Source organism: Emys orbicularis, chromosome 2, assembly GCF_028017835.1.
Source record: "Emys orbicularis isolate rEmyOrb1 chromosome 2, rEmyOrb1.hap1, whole genome shotgun sequence".
Lineage (NCBI taxonomy): Eukaryota > Metazoa > Chordata > Testudines > Emydidae > Emys > Emys orbicularis.
The window spans coordinates 256,349,507-256,367,085 of record NC_088684.1 but is presented as its reverse complement, the minus strand read 5'-3'; the positions used below and the strand labels follow the sequence as shown (position 1 = coordinate 256,367,085).

The following is a 17,579-nucleotide window of genomic DNA, read 5'->3' as shown; positions in this document are numbered from 1 at the left end:
CTCTGGCTTCCTTGGCCCCTGTTTGCAGCACTGCTCTGTCCAGGGTGCTGGCAGTTCTCTTGGCCCTTCAGGGACACAGTCCTTCCTCCCTGTGCTCCCAGCAGAAAACTGCCTTCCTCTGCCTTGTAGCTCGTTTTTTATATAGGCCTACTTGGCCCTGATTGGCTGCTCCTCTCAGCCCTCCTCTGATTGGCTGCCTCCAGCGCAGCCTTACTAGGGCTGCTTTTAACCCCTTTTTGCCAGTGAGGGGCAGCCGCCCCATCCCAGGGAGACCTACTATGTTATAAAAAATTCTGCTTAATGGCTTCGTTTAATAGAATATTTAATGCCAAAATTTTAAATAAAACCCCAGAAAAGTAAAGTATGGGCAATAATAAAATTGGGTGGATGGAGTGTGGATAGTCTGGGGAAGGAAAACCATAGGGCTATACCTGCTCCACTAAGCACTCCCTTAGTGGATGAAAAGGAGAGGGATAAAGGTGGATGTTCATATTCCAAATGGCAGAGTCCCAGCCTAGCAGCTGGGACTGAACGTTCTACTCCAGTGCAGAGTCCCTTGCCCCTGCTTTCAAAAGGAAGTAGAATCACGGGTTGAAAAAGGGCAAGCTATATAGAATAAAAAGATTAAGTGAAACTGTGGTGCAATGGGTTAGCGCACAGTACTTATAGAGCAGTGAAGTGATGCTGAGGTTGTGAGTTCAAACCTCACCTGGAGCACTAGTTTGGGGGAGGGATAGCTCAGTGGTTTGAGCATTAACCTGCTAAACCCAGGGTTGTGAGTTCGATCCTTGAGGGGGCAAAAAAAAAAATTGGTCCTGCTAGTGAAGGCAGGAGACTGGACTTGATGACCTTTCAAGGTCCCTTCCAGCTCTATGAGATAGGTGTGTATCTCCATATATTATATTGGGGGAGGGATAGCTTAGTGGTTTGAGCATTGGCCTGCTAAACCTAGGGTTGTGAGTTCAATCCTTGAAGGGGCCACTTAGGGATCTGGGGCAAAAATCTGTCTGGGGATTGGTCCTGCTTTGAGCAGGGGGTTGGACTAGATGACCTCCTGAGGTCCCTTCCAACCCTGATATTCTATGGGTCTAACTGTTTGGCTACATCTTTGCTATTTCCCTTTATCCCCCTGAAATTTCCCACCATTGCTAACACCAGTCCAACTCCACCACTCGTAGCAATGATGATACCATTAGGATAGCTAGAGCTCCTGTAGGCCCCACAATGTTTAACACCATGATACCTAGCACTGATCAGAGCAGTTCTAAGGGTGCATCTACACTGCAGCTGGGAGGTATAATTTCCAGCTCTACACTTTCTAGTTCTGATTAAGTTAGCACACTAACAATAGCATTGTGGCTGTGGCACGAGTGGCAGCTCTGGCTAGCTGCCTGGGTATACTCTTGTCCGAGGTCTGAGATCCTAGGTATGTACTTGGGTAGCTAGCCTGTGCCACTGTGGCAACATTGCTATTTTTAGCAAGTTAGCTTGACGGAACTAGTGCATATATGTCTACCCAAGTGGGAATTACACCCCCCAGCTGCAGTGTAGCCGTACCCTAAAATATCATGTAGCCTGGCATTAGGGATATGTCTACACTTTGAGCTGGAAGTGTAATTTGCAGCTTAAGGAGACATACCTGCACTAGATCTGATTGAGTGAGTGTGCCAAAAACAGAGTGCAGCAGTGGTGGAAAGGACTAGCTGCCCTAAGTATGTGTCTAGCATCTTGAATGTGTATGTACTGAGGGGAGGAAGTGGGGATTTGGGGAAGGAGTTGGAATAGGGGCAGGGAGGGGGCGTAGTTGGGGCAGGGACTTTGGGGAAGGGGTTGGAATGGGGGTGGGGCAGGGGTGGGAAGAGGTGGGGCAGAGCCTCATGGATGGGGTGGGGTGGGGGTGGGGGCAAAAGGGGATGGAGTACCCACAGGAAAGAGGGGAAGTTGGCACCTATGACACTAGCTCAATCTTAGCTAGCACAGGTACATCTCCTTGAGCTGGAATTTACATCTCCAGCTCAAAGTGCAGATATACCCTAACACAGTACTTTTGTTTATACTAGTGGCTCATCTTTGCTACGACTGTTAGTTACAAAGTGGGATTTTTTTTTCTGACCAAAAATATTGCTCTCCCAGCAACATAACACTGTCCACACTGGCGCTTCTGTCAGTGCAACTTACGTTGCTCAGCATTGGGGTTTTTTTCACACCCCTGAGTGACATAAGTTATACTGACAAAAGTAGTAGTGTAGACATAGCCAATCAGTGTCAGGGCTGTCTTCACAGGAGCTGGAAGTATAATTTCCAGTTTAGGTAGACATACCTTTGTTAGCTCCAGTGGAGGTAGTGCACTAAAAATAGAAGTGTGGTTGTGGCAGCATGAGTTGCAGGATGGGCTAGCTACCCTGAATATAATCCCGTCTGAAACCCTAAGTATGTACTCGAGGTTGCTACATGTCTATTTTTAGTGTGCTAACTTGATCAGAGCCAATGAAGGTGTGTCCTTTTGACCTGGAAATTACACCGCCAGCTCCACTGTGAACATACCCTCATAGAGAAACTAGGCACAATGTGCATTCATTCTCTCTGCTTTTTGATGTTTTTTCTTTCGTAAAATTGTGTGGTGGTGGCGTTCCAAAATGTTTGGCAAACCAATTTCTAACTGCTACATTATTTTTACTTCTTTAGCTCTCTCAGGTTTTTAGCTATTCATCTACATTATATCAAGAAAAATATTGTGTTAGCTTTTTTAACATAAATATAGAATTATTAGTCTCTCAGTGTTGCTGGGTAGTCTGTTCTGTTTGCTGTCTCAGATTACCCTGGTTACTTTCTTTCTTCTTAAATTTTGATAACCAAAACTAGACACCACACTTTAAAATCATGTCTATGGGGTCTGTATCTCTCTTGCTTTGTAATTAATTCCTCTGTTTATACATCCAGTTATCATGTTTGCATGTAAGCTGCAAGAAAAGCACAGCACTCCCGCTTTTCTTACATGCTGTTCTTCAGATATTTCTTTGCTAGCTTCCTCTAGCTCTATTTAATTGAGAAAGTAAACATTATTCTCTACACTTGGAAAGCCTTATTCTATGCACATTTCTAAGTTCTTCTTTGAGTGATATCCTTATGGGTGCTCCACTGTAGGTGCAGCAGCACTGCCTACGCCAGATCTTCTTCATCAGTGCCTGTTAGACAGCACATGCGCACCTTTCCATTCTCGAGCTGAGTGGGACGTATATATAGCCATGTGCGGTCCAACTGCTCCCCCCCCCCCCCCTCAGTTCCTTCTCTACCACCTTTTGGTCTGGGACGGAATCCACAGCAGAGCCTGCTTCTCCTTTTTCCCCTCATTAGAATAGTGCTTACCTTTCAGTTTTAGTGTAGTTTAGTTCTTCTTCTTCTTTCCTCTATCAAAGGAATGTTTTTTTGTTTTTGCTTTACCTTTATCATTACATCATAGATTAGGTTTTTGTTTCCCTGCATCCCACAAAAGTGTTCCCACTGTCATGACCTGACTGCCAGGGCCTGAAAAGACCAGAACATTCGGTTATGACTTCTCCTCATGGAGAAATCACTACGTCCAGCATCGGACCTGGGCCCGGACTCTTCCCCCTATGCGGCTTTCATGCTCTGCCAGGTCATCCACCAATCCTTATTTCCCATGTTCCTCTAATAGAAAGTTGTCTCTTTCTCACTCTGATGAGAAGAAATGGGCTCCTTCCTCACACTCTGAGACAAAGCCTACCAGAACACCCTTCTCTGTAAGGTCAGTCACTTCAACATCATCTGACAGGGGACATAGCTACAGGGCCTGTCTTAGTACCTCCAGGACTGGCATGAAACAATGGTCTTAGGTCTGTAACCGGGCAGAACTGCAGCCCTCGGCACCATCTCTCGGCTCTGGAGACCGAGGCAGACTGACTTTGGGAGCTACGGCACCAACAAAACCATGGCACCGGTGTCCTTTTCGGCACTGCCAAGCAGTAGGCACTGCTGAAGCCTTTGGTACAGAGCAAATCCTCAGCATCACTGAAACTGCCGGAACTGACCAAGTCCTCAGCACTGACCAAGTCTTCAGCTCCACCTGCGGGCTGTTCAAGAGAATGCACCTCTCCCTCGGCACCAAGTCATGCACTGGTACGGATGATGCTCCTACCTCCTCTCCAGAAATTCAGATACCCTAAAGATCTGCTTGTATCTGACATGACTGAGTCACCTCTGCTCACACACAACCTCCCCCCACTTCCACCCTTCTCTCTGGACTCATAACATTCCTCCCTCCTCACCCTCACCCCCCCACCGAGGATGGCACCTCTTCCCCAGTGATGAGGAAGAGTGCTCCATCCTGCTCTCTTATTCGAGACAGGCTCTAATGACTTCATCTACACATCTAGACCACAATCCTGGTATGGACCACTGTGGATGCAACCACATGTTCCACTCCCTCCACATTGGCCATATTGGCACCCTTGGGCCATGTACATGGTGCAATTCGGGAAGCCTCCCATGGAGCAAAGCCAGAGACCTACACTTTTTCCCTTCTCCATTGGTCTCTCGCCCACCAGAGACTGAACCTCCCCCGGTACTGGGTGAGGTGGAAGAACAGGAGGAGGAAGCTTCACCAATACTACATTTTTCTTCTTCTTCTTCCCCTGATAGCCTCATCATGCCCCCACCTCCTGCTGTTGATGACTGCAGGCACTTTCAAGAATTATTCCACAGGATTGCTGACTCCCTCCAGATTCCTTTGGAGGAAGTGAAAATCAGTAGCATAAATTGCTCGATATCATGCACCCATCTTCTTCCTCCAAAATTGCCGTATCAACGAGGCTTTTCTCAATCCCACGAAAGTGCTCCGGCAGACCCCAGTGTCCATCCTTCCGACCTGCAAACGGGCAGACAAAAATGTGGAATTTCTTTTCTCGCATCACACCCCAAATTCTATAGTAGTTAATGCGGTGCGAGAGAGAGGATGACAATATCAATCTTGATCTTCCCATCAGGACAGAGACTAGAAAGGCTTAGCTTTATTTGGACACAAGACTTATTCATCTACCATATTCCAATTTCGAATATCTAATTACGAGGCTTTTATGCTCAAGTACAACTACCTCAACTACTCCAAAATAGAGGAATCCTGCCATAACCTTCCTGAGACATAAAACAATTCCAGGCGCTTATATCTGGCCCATACAGCCCAACAAGCCTCATTAGACTCTGCGGATACCGCGGCCCGCTCCATTGCAACTGCTATATTCATGAGGCGTGTGTCATGGCTGCACCTCTCAGCCTTTCCTAAGGTGCTACAAACCACAGTTGAAAACTTACCCTGTGAAGGTCCCAAACTATTTGTGGAGCGTAGGGATGATTCCTTACACTCCCTTAAAGACTCCTGAGTTAATGTCTGCTCCCTCTGCATTTACACACCAGCACCAAAGAGACTCCCGCTCCTGACCACCGCAGTACACTCCTCAGCGGCACTATGACTCTCAGCGCCGACAAAAGCCCCATACAAAACATAGGCTATTCTTTAAGGAGCTACCTCTCATGACCCTCCAGCCAACCAAAAATTTTGAAGGTGTGGTCAAGGCCCCAAGAAGCCTCCCCTGTTCCAGTCCTACCAACCATCTTCGACATCCCACCAGTTTGGTGACCAATTAGCTCCATTCTTTCCATCATGGAGACTAATTACCTTGGACAAGTGGGTTCTAGAGATCATCAGGGAAGGATACCCTATCCCTTTCCTATCTATTGTGCTCCGCCACACTCCTTCCCTGTCCCTCTTCAGGGACCCCTCTCATGAACCTATTCTACGAGAAGATTGAGCAGGAGATTCTCCCATGATCACAAGTGGGAACTGGATACTTGAATCCTTTAGCTTATCTTAAACTACTGGGGATTCTCCAATATAGATCTTTTTGCCACACCACAAAATGCCTGATGCCCTCAATTCTGCTCGAGAGTGGGACTGGGAGATGGATTTATGGGAGACGCATTCCACATCACATGGGTTGCACTACTGCTCTATGACTTCCCTCTCTTCTCCCTTCTGTTTTGAGTACTCCACAAGGTTCAGAGGGACTAAGCCAATATCATCCTTATAGCTCCAACATGGCCATGACAGATCTCATATACTTACCTCCTTTGCATGATGGTATGCTGACCAATCTCTCTCCATCCAACTCCGTGACTCCTTTCATAGGATGGGGTTGCATCCTCCATCCCAATCCACAGATTCTCCACCTCAAAGCCTGGCTCCTCTGTGGTTCCGGGATTCGGAAATAACCTGCTCAGACACTGTTAAACAGATACTCTTGAATAGCAGGCACCACACAACTAGACGCGCTTACCTTCACAAATGGATTAGGGTCCAATGCTGGTGCGCCTCTCATCAGGTTGATGCAATTCACTGCCACTTAGCCTGGACTATATTTTAGACTTTAAGCAATCAGGATTATCCATCAGCTTTATTCATGTGCATTTGGGAGCCATCACCACTTTTCACTGCCATCTTCACACACCCACTCATGAAACGATTCCTGAATGGTTTCCAAAATCTTTATCCTCACGCATGAGATCCGACCCTGGCCTCGTCCTGTGCTCTCTTACTAGACCGCCATTTGAACTGATGGCAACATGTTCCTACATTCACTTATCAATGAAAATGGCCTTTCTTGTCACTATCACCTCTGCCTGATGGGTCAGTGAAATTGGGGTCCTTATGGCATATCCCCCATACACACTTTTTCATAAAGACAAAGTTACGGTCCATCCACATCCCAAATTTTTGCCTAAGGTTCCATCATCTTTCCATCTTAATCAACCTACCCACCTTCCTTGCTTCTTCCCAAAGCCTCAGAGCAGCCAACAGGAGGCAGCACTGCACACCTTGGACATCAGGCAAGCATTAGTCTTCTGTATGGACAGAACTAAACCTTTTAGAAAATCACCACATTTGTTCCTTTCAACAACTGAAAGATCCAATGTCTCAGCCATCTCTAAACAATCCCTGTCCAACTGGATCTCGCAGTATATACATCTGTCCTAACAACTACACAATTGGCAACCTCCTACTGCAATTAGATCATGTTCCACCTGCTCGCTTTCCACCTCCAATGCTTTTCTTAATAATGTCCTCATTGATGACCTTTGCAAAATGGCCACATGGGCATCACAAGACACTGGCCCATCACTGTGATGGATTCCCCCTGCGGTGCCACCTGGAACTGGGGTACCACAGAGCCCTCTGACTCACCAGCCTGGTCTCCCTCTCACATTGTGCTGCGGTGACAAGCTGCAGACCTGCTCCCGGTCCTACACTTTGACCAGCATATACACAGGCAGGGACACACCCGGCTGCGGTTACATGCAGGCTGACCAGCCACTGCATAAACCAACAATAGAGGCTACAGCCAAAATAACCACCAGCTTCCCAGCCTAGGACCCCAGAGCTGTACTGACCTGTCCTTGTCAAAACCCTGATCAGTATGAATTTATTGTCCAGTTTGCCTCCCCCTCAATGTGGAGATGAAATGCAACAGCCTTTGCCCTTGAGTTAAGATTTCCAAGCACTTAATTCAAACTCACTGGTTTAGATAAAGCAGAAACAAGTTTATTAACTACAAAAGATAGATTTTTTAAAAGTGATTATAAGGGATAGCAAACAGATCAAAGCAGATTACCTAGCAAATAAACAAAAAGACGAACTAGGCTTAATATACTAGATAGATTGGATATGAATTAGCAGTTTGTCACCCTGACTGATGATACAAGCAGGCTTGCAGATTCTTAAGGGACAAGCTGCAGTTGCTTTGCAACTTGGGATCACCAGGTTTCAATACACAGGCTAGAAACCCCTTTAGCCTGAGTTCAGCACTTCCCCCAGTTCAGTCTTTGTTCCTTAGGTGTTTCCAGGAATTCTCTTGTGTGGGGAGTGAAAAACAGCCAATAATGTCACTCCCTGCCTTATATAGCTTTAGCATATGGTGGGAACCCTTTGTTCCAAACTCAGTTCTCAGACCAGCCTGTGGAAAAACACAGGCCCCCAAAATGGAGTCCAGAGTCGTGTTGGGCTGGTCACATGCCCTTGCAGAGTCATAGCAGCCATTGCTTACAGGCTGGCTGAAACATCCACAGGAAGGCTCACCAGGTGGGGGATAAGCTTCTCATAAGGCTATTGTTTTCCATAATGGCCCATTACCCTGAATGGGTCCTTCACTACCAGCTATTTAGACTGGAAGCATTTTGCCTAGTGGGTGTCACCCAGGTGTGACTACATGTGAAATACAGATACATAGTCAGTATTCATAACATCAGATACAAAAATGATGCATGCATACAAATAGGATAATCATATCCAGGAAATCATAACTTTTCCAATGACTTCTTGCATGCCCCGTCTTGTAAAAAATGCATCATAATTATGTCATAATCATATCTTAATAATATCACTATGAAGAATATGGGATGCAGTGTCACAATCACTACGCCATTTCTCGTGATGCCACAGCTGACACTCTCCTGGGACATACTGTCCTATCATCTGCAGTAAATGCTCTTCTGAAGTCCCAGCCTTCCAATTAGGGGCACCGCTTTCGAGTCATCTACAGTGGCGCACCCATAGGGACATCAGTCGAAGAAGAGAAGTTTGCTCACCCTGTGCAGTAACTGAGGTTCTTCAAGATATGTCCCCCTATGGGTGCTCCACTGCCTGTCCTCCTCTCTGGTTCGGAGCTGACACATGAGCTCTGCGGCAGAGAAGGAACTGGGGGGTGGTCGGACCGCACAGCGCTAGATATATGTCCCGCTCATGGTGCGAGAAGGGGAAGGTGTGCATGTGTGGTCCAACGCGCACTGCTGATGAAGATCTCTGATTCCAGGCACAGGGGGCGCTACCACACCTACAGTAGGGCACTCATAGGGACACGCATCTCAAAGAACCTCAGTTAGTGCACAGGGTGAGTAACCTTCTCCTCTTGTGTTTTCCTGCCCTATACCTTATATTTGTATATTGAGTGTTCATTACAAGTGATAAATATTTAACTTTTTTTTTTTGCTGTTTTCATGTTTAATTTGGTACTATGAAGCTTTTCTTTCGTTTCAATTCTTTTTGTAGAAGTTGAATTGCAAATATTTTATGTCGGATCCCATCGACTTGATTCTGATTCTTTTATATACCTTCGGGGTGTCTGGCAACTATTACTTAAGTAATAGAGTTGTAATCAATTTCTGGTGAGGATGTTTTTCAGCGTTCATCCATCAGTGTCAGTTTCTTGATCATTTTATCTAATTTATCTCTTCCTCCATTTGCTGCTTTCACTTCATGGAACATGGATAGATTGTTCAAACAAGCATTAATAACCCATAAGATGCTCTCATATTGTGTCAGGGACCACTGTGCTCCAATTAAGTGTTATGTTCATGTCCACTCACTATAATGTTAAAATAAAATAAAAAATAAACAGGAATACTCTGTCCTATGCCAGCAAAATACGAACATATTAACTTGTAACTTTTGTTCTTCTTTGAGTAGTGTCCCTACGAGTGCTCCACTTTAGGTGTGTTTGCACCCCCTGTACGTTTGATTGGAGATTTCTCATAGCAATATCCACAGGGCCTGCACATGCATGTTTCTCAGTCTCATGCTCTGTGCCATTGTTATATAGCACTGTGCGGGCAAACTGCCCTCAATTCCTTCTCAACCACCTCAGCCTGAGACGGACCTTTTGCAGTCGTCTGCATTGAGGTTTACCTCAATTGTGTCCCCTGAACTCTTTTAGTAGTTGGTTTATTATAGTTGTTCTTAATAGTAATCAGTAGTTTAGTTCAGCTGTAGTAGTTTAAATTTTTTTTTTAAATATATAGATAGTTTCTCTCCTGGGAGTTTTACTTTACTGGGAGGATATAGTATACCCAGTTCTCCCAGTTAACATTGCTGAAAGGCAATCCCGGTGAGCGACAGACACTCCCGGTGCATCCGTTCTCTCAGGGAATCTCATATTTCCTAAAAGTGCAACTTCTGTCTGGCATTAAAATCTAGAGCCAGAAAACCAGGGAGATCAAACTTCAACTTCTTATTGTTGCTTCTGGCCTCTGATCCAGGCCAGGGGTCCCCAACCTACCCTCACTACACTGGTCTCTGAGTAAGTCTTCTGCTTCCACTGTCTCTGAGCCACACTCCTCAAGGTCGTCTAGAAGGAAGACCCAAGATTCCTTCCATAAAACTCCTAAAGACCATCTCCCAAGTTCTCCAGGAAGGGATTCAACCTTGAAGTTGCGGTCTCCGCTGATTCCAGCCACTTTGGCACCCATTGCTGTCTGACCTAGTACCATGAGGCTGCTGGTTTCTCTGGTACCGAGGGCACTGTTAGACCTAAGGACTGTAAAGACTTTGATTCTGAGAAGTCATCGGTACTGTCAGCAAAACAATCCAGCAAGAAAAGCTCTTCCTATTCTCACTTGGTACCGAAGAAGCTTGCTCAGGCTCCACCTGGACTCCCCTTGGAGTGGTCGAGATTCACAATACTGGCATTTCTCTCAGCCACTATCACTTCAGCACAGGCTATGGACATGGTACCAAGATCACACTCAGTACTGCAGGATTTTCATTTTCCCCAAGACTTTGCTGTATCTGAGACATGGCAACTACTTTACAATTCAGAATTGCCAACTACCGGGCATTAATGGTGAAATGCAATCATACAAATTATACCAAGTTGCACCCTTTTATTAAGCACCTACCTGCTGAAATTATTGTGGAAGGCCATTTGCTCACAATATATTTGTAGGCCTCCCTCGACACTGCTGATACTGCCACCTGTTCAGTCACTACAGAAGTAGTTATGAGACGGGCCTCCTGGCTCCAGCTCTTAAGATTTCCAAAGGAGGTCCAAAATATGATTGAAGACCTACCTTTTGATTGTACTTAACGGTTCGCTGACAGCATGAGTGAATCTCTGCACCTGTTAAAAGACTCCAGGATACTTTTGTGTTCTCTCAGGATCTATACACTTGCCCACAAGAAAGAGTTTAGCAAGTCCCAGATGGCGCAGAGATCCCATCCCGCCCAATTCTTGAGCTCCCAGAGATCATACAAACCTCAACATAAGAGACAGGTTCCAGAGAAGAAAACCACTTGCTTCTCAACCTTTGACCTCACAGCCTTCCATCTCCAAGCACAAATTTTGGAAGGTTGGTCGAGGTCCTGAGTTACCATTCCCATTCTTACCAGCTGCATCAATTCATCTGCCTTCCTCCCTTCAGTGACAAACATAGTACCCTTGCTTGATACAGATGGCCATTTACTCATTGATCACTCGCCAGGCCTCTGCTCTCCTAGGAAGGTGAGAAGATCCTTCACTCCAATCTCAGATTTATTTGTCTCAAAGCCTGGTTGCTCAGTGGTTCACGGGATTAGAAACAACATGCTCAGCGGAAGAAAAAAGAATGCTGTTACACAGCAGAAAATGATCTACACACTACACTCACTTACAAAAATGGACAAGATTTGCCTGCTGGTGTGACCTCAAACACATTCTACCAATAACCATATCACTGCCAGATATACTGGACTGCACCTTAGAACTAAAAACTTGGAGTTCTTGCTGAGGTCCATTAGAATCCACTTAGCAACCATCATGGCTTTCCATTCTCCAGTAGAAGGTTATTCCATAATTGTCTACCCAACAACAATGAGGTTCCTCAGGAGGCTCAAAAGTCTCTTTCCACTAGTCCTACTCTAGTTTGGGACCTCAGTCTGGTTCTTAAATGCCTTTCAAGATCACCATTTGAACTGATGGTTTCCTGCTCACTCCACCATTTTTTTCTGATAGGTATCATGTTGTCTTGACAAGTTGGGGAAATAAAGGCCCTTATGGCATACCCACCTTTCACAATATTTTTCAAGGACAAGGTCAACAGTACGACCACATCCCAGGTGTAGGAGCAGGATTTTATATTTGTACCATAAGAATTAATGTAGGATTTAATTATCCTGCCAGCCACCCTTTTTGAATAGCAGAAAAAAATGACCCTCTGGGACATTGGTAGAAATGCATCTGACAGACTGCCAGTGTCCGTACTGATGTTAAGGCAGGAACAAACCAGAATAATCCTTAAGTTTAATTTACAATGTCCTTTATGTTGAGCAAAAAACACTGCTGTTTGTATACCTTTAAAGGTCTCTGTAAAAGATTGTTTGTGTGAATGAGGAATGTATGCATCAGAAAAAGATAAGGTGTGAAGGCCATTGTTATAGCCAGATGGTCAAGGAAGAAGGAGTGAAAAAACTTACCACCACCAGAGAACCATCAACGTGCATCAATAATTAAGGAAGGGCAGATTGACGACCCTTTAAGACAAGACAATTGATTAAATCAAAACCAGGACAGAATAACCCTCTCGGCGGTGTTTTGGAATGTTAACATCAAAAGATAACACCAATTAAGAAGTAATCGGTCACAAAACTGACACAGCAAAATCCATAGACTTCAACAACAACAACAAAACTGTAAGAACAGGGTGCTAGGCCATGGGACTTTGGGTTCATCTTGCCAAAACTCTGGGAGCATTGGATCGCGACCGACAGAGCCTGGCTCCCCTCTGTGACCAATCTGCTGGTCACTAGATTGATCCAGACTCTGGACTGGTAACTATAAACATCAACTGGCAGGACTGTGTAATCCTGCTCCTACGCAAGCTTTTACCAAAAATATCTTCTGAGTTCCATATTAACCAACCCGTTCATCTTCTGGTCCTCTACCCTAAACCTCACCTAAGCAAAGAAGAGGCGCTGTTATACATTTGATGTCAGGAGAGCCCTGGCCTTCTATCTTGATAGGACTAAACCTTTCAGAAAGACTCCCAAATTATTTGTCTTGATTGCAGACAGATCAAAAGGGTCTGCAGTCTCTAAACAGACTTTCCAACTGCATTAGTTCTTTCTACCAATCTTGTAATATCCAAGCACCCTCAAACACACACACTCATTCTAAGCCTCTACAGCCTTTCACAATAATGTTCCCATCATGGAAATATGTAGACCTCTATACATATGTTTGAGTATTATGCAATAACTCATGACCTAAGTTGCCTGTAAGCTGCGCGGCCGCGTAGCTGCCTGTTTAGCGCCGCACAGGCGCTCAGGGAACCCGCCTGGGACCTTCTGCGGACAGGGAAGGGGTGTCCCTCCCTCCAACCTGCTGCGGCCGGGGCGCCCCTCCCCCGGCTCCAACTCTGCTGCGTCCCGGACCCAGGCTGGCAGAACGGCCCAGACCCAGCTGCGGCCAGGGCGGCCCTCCTCCGGTGTGGATGCCTATCCTGCAGCCCCAGCCACAGAGCTGCCAGGGCGGGGAGAGGCGCCTCTTCCACCCCCCCCCCCCACTAGCCCAGGTGCTCCTGTGGGGGGAGAGAGAGCTGGGGGGAGTCCTTTCTCCCCGCCGTAGCCCTGGAGTACTCTCCTGCACCCTAAATCCCTCATCCCCAGTCCCCCCTCAGAGCCCTCACCCCCTGCATCCAATCCTCTGCCACAGCCCTGAGCCTCTCATCCCCGGTCCTACCCCAGATGTCACACATCACCTCCATATTGGTGCACATAACAAAATTCATTCCATGTGGGTAGGAAAAATTAGAGGGAACACTGCTCATGACTCTGCTTCCAATGCTGGGTTTAGCTCAGCTATATTTTCTTCGATATTGGACTTGATGTTGAAGCCCCCTCCTCCTTAGAGGAAACTGCTAGTTAGTTATCTAGACTTGAGCACCCATAGGGACACTACTTGAAGAAAAAGAAATGGTTACTCACTCTGTGCAGGTTACTCACCCTGTGCAGTAACTGGTTCTTTGAGATTTGTCTTCCTTTGGATGCTTCATTAACTGCCTTCCTTCCCCTTTGCTTTGGCGTTTTCTGCTGTGGAGCTTTGCAGTACAGAAGGATCTGAGGTTGGTTCACCTGTGCAGTGCTATATAACAACGGCACGGAGCACGAAATTGAGAAATACACATGCATGGGCTTAATGGACACTGCTATGCGAAATCTCCGATCAAACGTGCAGGGGATGCCAGCGCACCTGAAGTGGAGCACCCATAGGGGGACACATGTCAAAGAACCACAGTTACTGCATACAGTGAGTAACCATTTCTTATTCTCTAAAGGTTTTTGTTTTTCTGCATTTTCAGGGTTATCTTGAAGAGCTAGTACGCCTTAGAGAAACCCAGCTGGCTGAATCTGTCTCACAAAACAAACTACTGCTACAGAGGATTGAAGATATGGATCTAGCCCATAAAATGGAGAAGGAACAGCTGGAGTACATAATTGTAGAGCTGCAGGACCAGCTGTAAGTTAGACTGTGATGGAGAAACTTTGCTAGAGTAGTAACAACATCTCTCTGGTTTCCTGTATTTTCCTCTATGATTTATATGAATTTCTGGTCCCATGAAAACAAGTAAGACTTAATCTTGAAGAAATTGAAGTAGTTCTCCTTTTTATAAATGTGGAATAATTTTTCATCAGCTGACAAATTTTATATTCAAAGACAGCTGCCCTGCAATAGTATAGAATACTAAAATTGTAAGAAATTTAAAAAAGCAACTACTTAAAGATCTAAGACAGATTAACTGAAAATAGTCATTCCTATTTATTTCATCATGCATTTTTCTAATTAAAATTGCTATACTGCATTTTATCATTATTAGGTTTAAATTCTGTAATGCAAAACATTTTGTGGGAGGCAAAACATTATTTTGGATGTAGTAAAATTTTCATTTATTGGGGAAAAAGGTATTTCTCCTTCACAAATACACCTCCTGCTTTACTATTCTATTCTGTTTCTATGGTGCTCTGAAACACTAGAAGCAGTTCTGCTAGCACTGAGGGCTTCATTATTTGACACACCATGGGCTTCTCACCCATGCTTTTATGTCAGATAAAAGGGCTGGAACAACATAAGATAGATAAATTAAAGCCCCTTTAAGTACTTATGTGGCCCCCATTACTATAGCATCTGAGAGCCTCACAATTTTTAATGTATTTATCCTCTCATCATCCCTGTGGAGTACAGAAGTACTATCATCCCCATTTTAGAGATGTGGAAATGAGACACAGAGAGAATAAATGACTTACTATGGTCACACGGGAAGTCTGTTGTGGAGCAAAAACTAAACCTGGGTCTCCAAATCCCAGTCTAGTGCCCTAACCACTGAACCATCCTTCTCTGGGTCAGATAACCTGCCTCCAACGATGGGAGAATTCCCCCAGGGAAAGGAAATAAGGACAACAGCCTCAGGATCTCTTCTGAAGACATTGTGTGAGCTCTGACATAGGGTATGCTGGGATATAGCTGGGTGATGGGCAGGGCAACAGCACATAGCACTGTGGAGATTCTGGGCAGCGTCCACAGCGGAGTCATAAGTTACACCAGTGTCCACTTTGGCCCCTGGAGTAGCCTAGGATCTGGGAGATTTCAAGGGTGGCTTAAAGGCACCTTTAGGCTTCTCCTGGGCTGTGCCTCTTAGAGGTGCAGCCCTGAATCTCACTCTATGCATTTAAAGTTGTCTAGTTAATAAAAAAAATGTTTTTCTTCCACCTTCTATTAGAACATGGAATTGCTGATGTTTGTAACTTGTGCATCCCTGCTGAGTTTCACAGAATAATTTGTATTTCATTTGTGATGATTTCAAGGCTCCTAGAGGGTTTTTCCGCCCCTTCATTTTCTCAGATCAGGACTAGAGAAAGTCTGGCTGCAAGCTGTGTGAGAACTGCCTGTACTAAAATTCTGTTACTGACCCACAGTTTAGCAGTTGTGGCTAATAACTGGTCTTTCGTCTCCTAGAGCAAAACTTTCAAAAGTGGCTACTGATTTTGAAGGTGCCAACTTTGGTTTAGTTTGATATTTGAAGGCACTAAACATCTGTTGTTCCCACTGATTTCCACTGGAGTTATGGGTGCTCAGTATAAAGGGAAAATGTGTGGCTAAATTCGGCACTGTTTTGAAAAACTCAACCTTCATTTGTTTTTCTCTTGGAGTGTTAGCTAGCTTAGATTCTGGAGTACGATTATGTGGTGCTCTTTAAAACAAAAAAATCCCGCCTTATATGGCCATTTGCAATGCCATTGTTGGGGCAGTGGGCTAAATCTCCTTTCATAAATGTAAGGCAGCTACTTAGAGATCCATGTACAATTTTACACATATTAATGTTGTGAATGCAGCAAATCTGTTAGATTTACTCTCCCAAAAATGAGTTTGCAAATTCAGTTAGTTACTCAACCCAGAGAGTTAGAGGAAGGGCAGAGAAAATGACTTGGAGGAGGAACCTGAGGGTGAAAACTAGCAGCAACTGGCATTCTCTAAACATATTTCCTCCATATTTGCCCACCCTTGATCTTTGCTTCATGGTTAAACAGAAACTGAGTTGGCAGGGCACCTAAACAGCCTTGTTACCTTAGTTTGCCTGCGTTAAAGCATTAATTTGGCCAGTTGCTATTAACATTATGAAATGATTGAACCTGTGTTTATAGAACTCCAAGTACAGACAGGTATCTTTGGCCTGGTCTACACTGGGGGGCGGGGGATCGACCTAAGATACGCAACTTCAGCTACGAGAATAGCGTAGCTGAAGTCCACGTATCTTAGGTCGACTTACCTCGTGTCCTCATGGCGCGGGGTCGACTGCTGCTCCCCCGTCGACTCCGCTTCCTCCTCTCGCCGTGATGGAGTACAGGAGTCGATGGCAGAGCGATCCGGGTTCGATTTATCACGTCTACACTAGATGCGATAAATCGATCCCCGATATATCGATCACTACCCGCCGATCCGGCAGGTAGTGTAGACGTACCCTTAGTTTTATGTCCTTCCTCATCTCCCCCCATCCTTACTATTAGAATATTAAAGTAGTGAAATGTGTGCTGCAGTTTCTTTTACTAACAGCCATAAATAAGCTTGGGATGGTAATACTTCCCTAATTCATATAGGTGTTGAGGCAGAACATATTAATGTTTGTAAAGCACCTTCAGATCTTTGATTTTAAGGCCCTTTGCTATATTAATGGAAAGTGCTACTATATTATAAAAACAGTCTGTTTGTTTTCTTTTTAATGAAACTGTTCTGCTCTGCTAATGTTTTTGCTCAAGTAGTGAATTTCACTGCTTTAACTTTATTACCATTTTATTACAGCTGAAAATAAGGCTAAATACATTTTAGGTTGCCTTTGATCTTGATCTTTTAGACAGTTGCGTGCACCAATTTGAAACATTAGGCTTTCCATTTCCTTGCCTTTATTCAAGAATATTTTTAAAAGGTATCTTTGTAAGTGTGTGCTAAATCTGAAATTGTACATGAAGGATACAAAAGGATCAGCCGTAAAAGATAAAGTCGTAGTGCTATGAGAGGTGAAAGTTGTTTATTTTAAGAACAGTGCACTCCACAGTGGACATACGAAGGGCCTCTTCTTGAGTCAGCTTAATGTGCCAGCTCCTATTTATTATGTATTCTGTTCCTATTTCCAGATAGCAACTGCTATATTTTTTCTGGGTGTGACCTGAACTGTTGTATCCCTTAGCTCTCCAGCCTGGATGCCTTTTACTC

The 17,579-nt window shown here is 44.9% G+C and overlaps 1 protein-coding gene across 1 annotated transcript in view; it reads left to right on the top strand.

Annotated features, from left to right (window-relative positions):
* RUNDC3B (RUN domain containing 3B) overlaps positions 1 to 17,579 on the top strand; it is a 162,574-nt gene that overhangs the window by 87,660 nt on the left and 57,335 nt on the right. Inside the window, exon 8 of the mRNA XM_065399227.1 lies at positions 14,176 to 14,333. Coding sequence (XP_065255299.1) covers positions 14,176 to 14,333 — 158 coding nt within the window. The remainder of the gene's footprint in view (positions 1 to 14,175; positions 14,334 to 17,579) is intronic.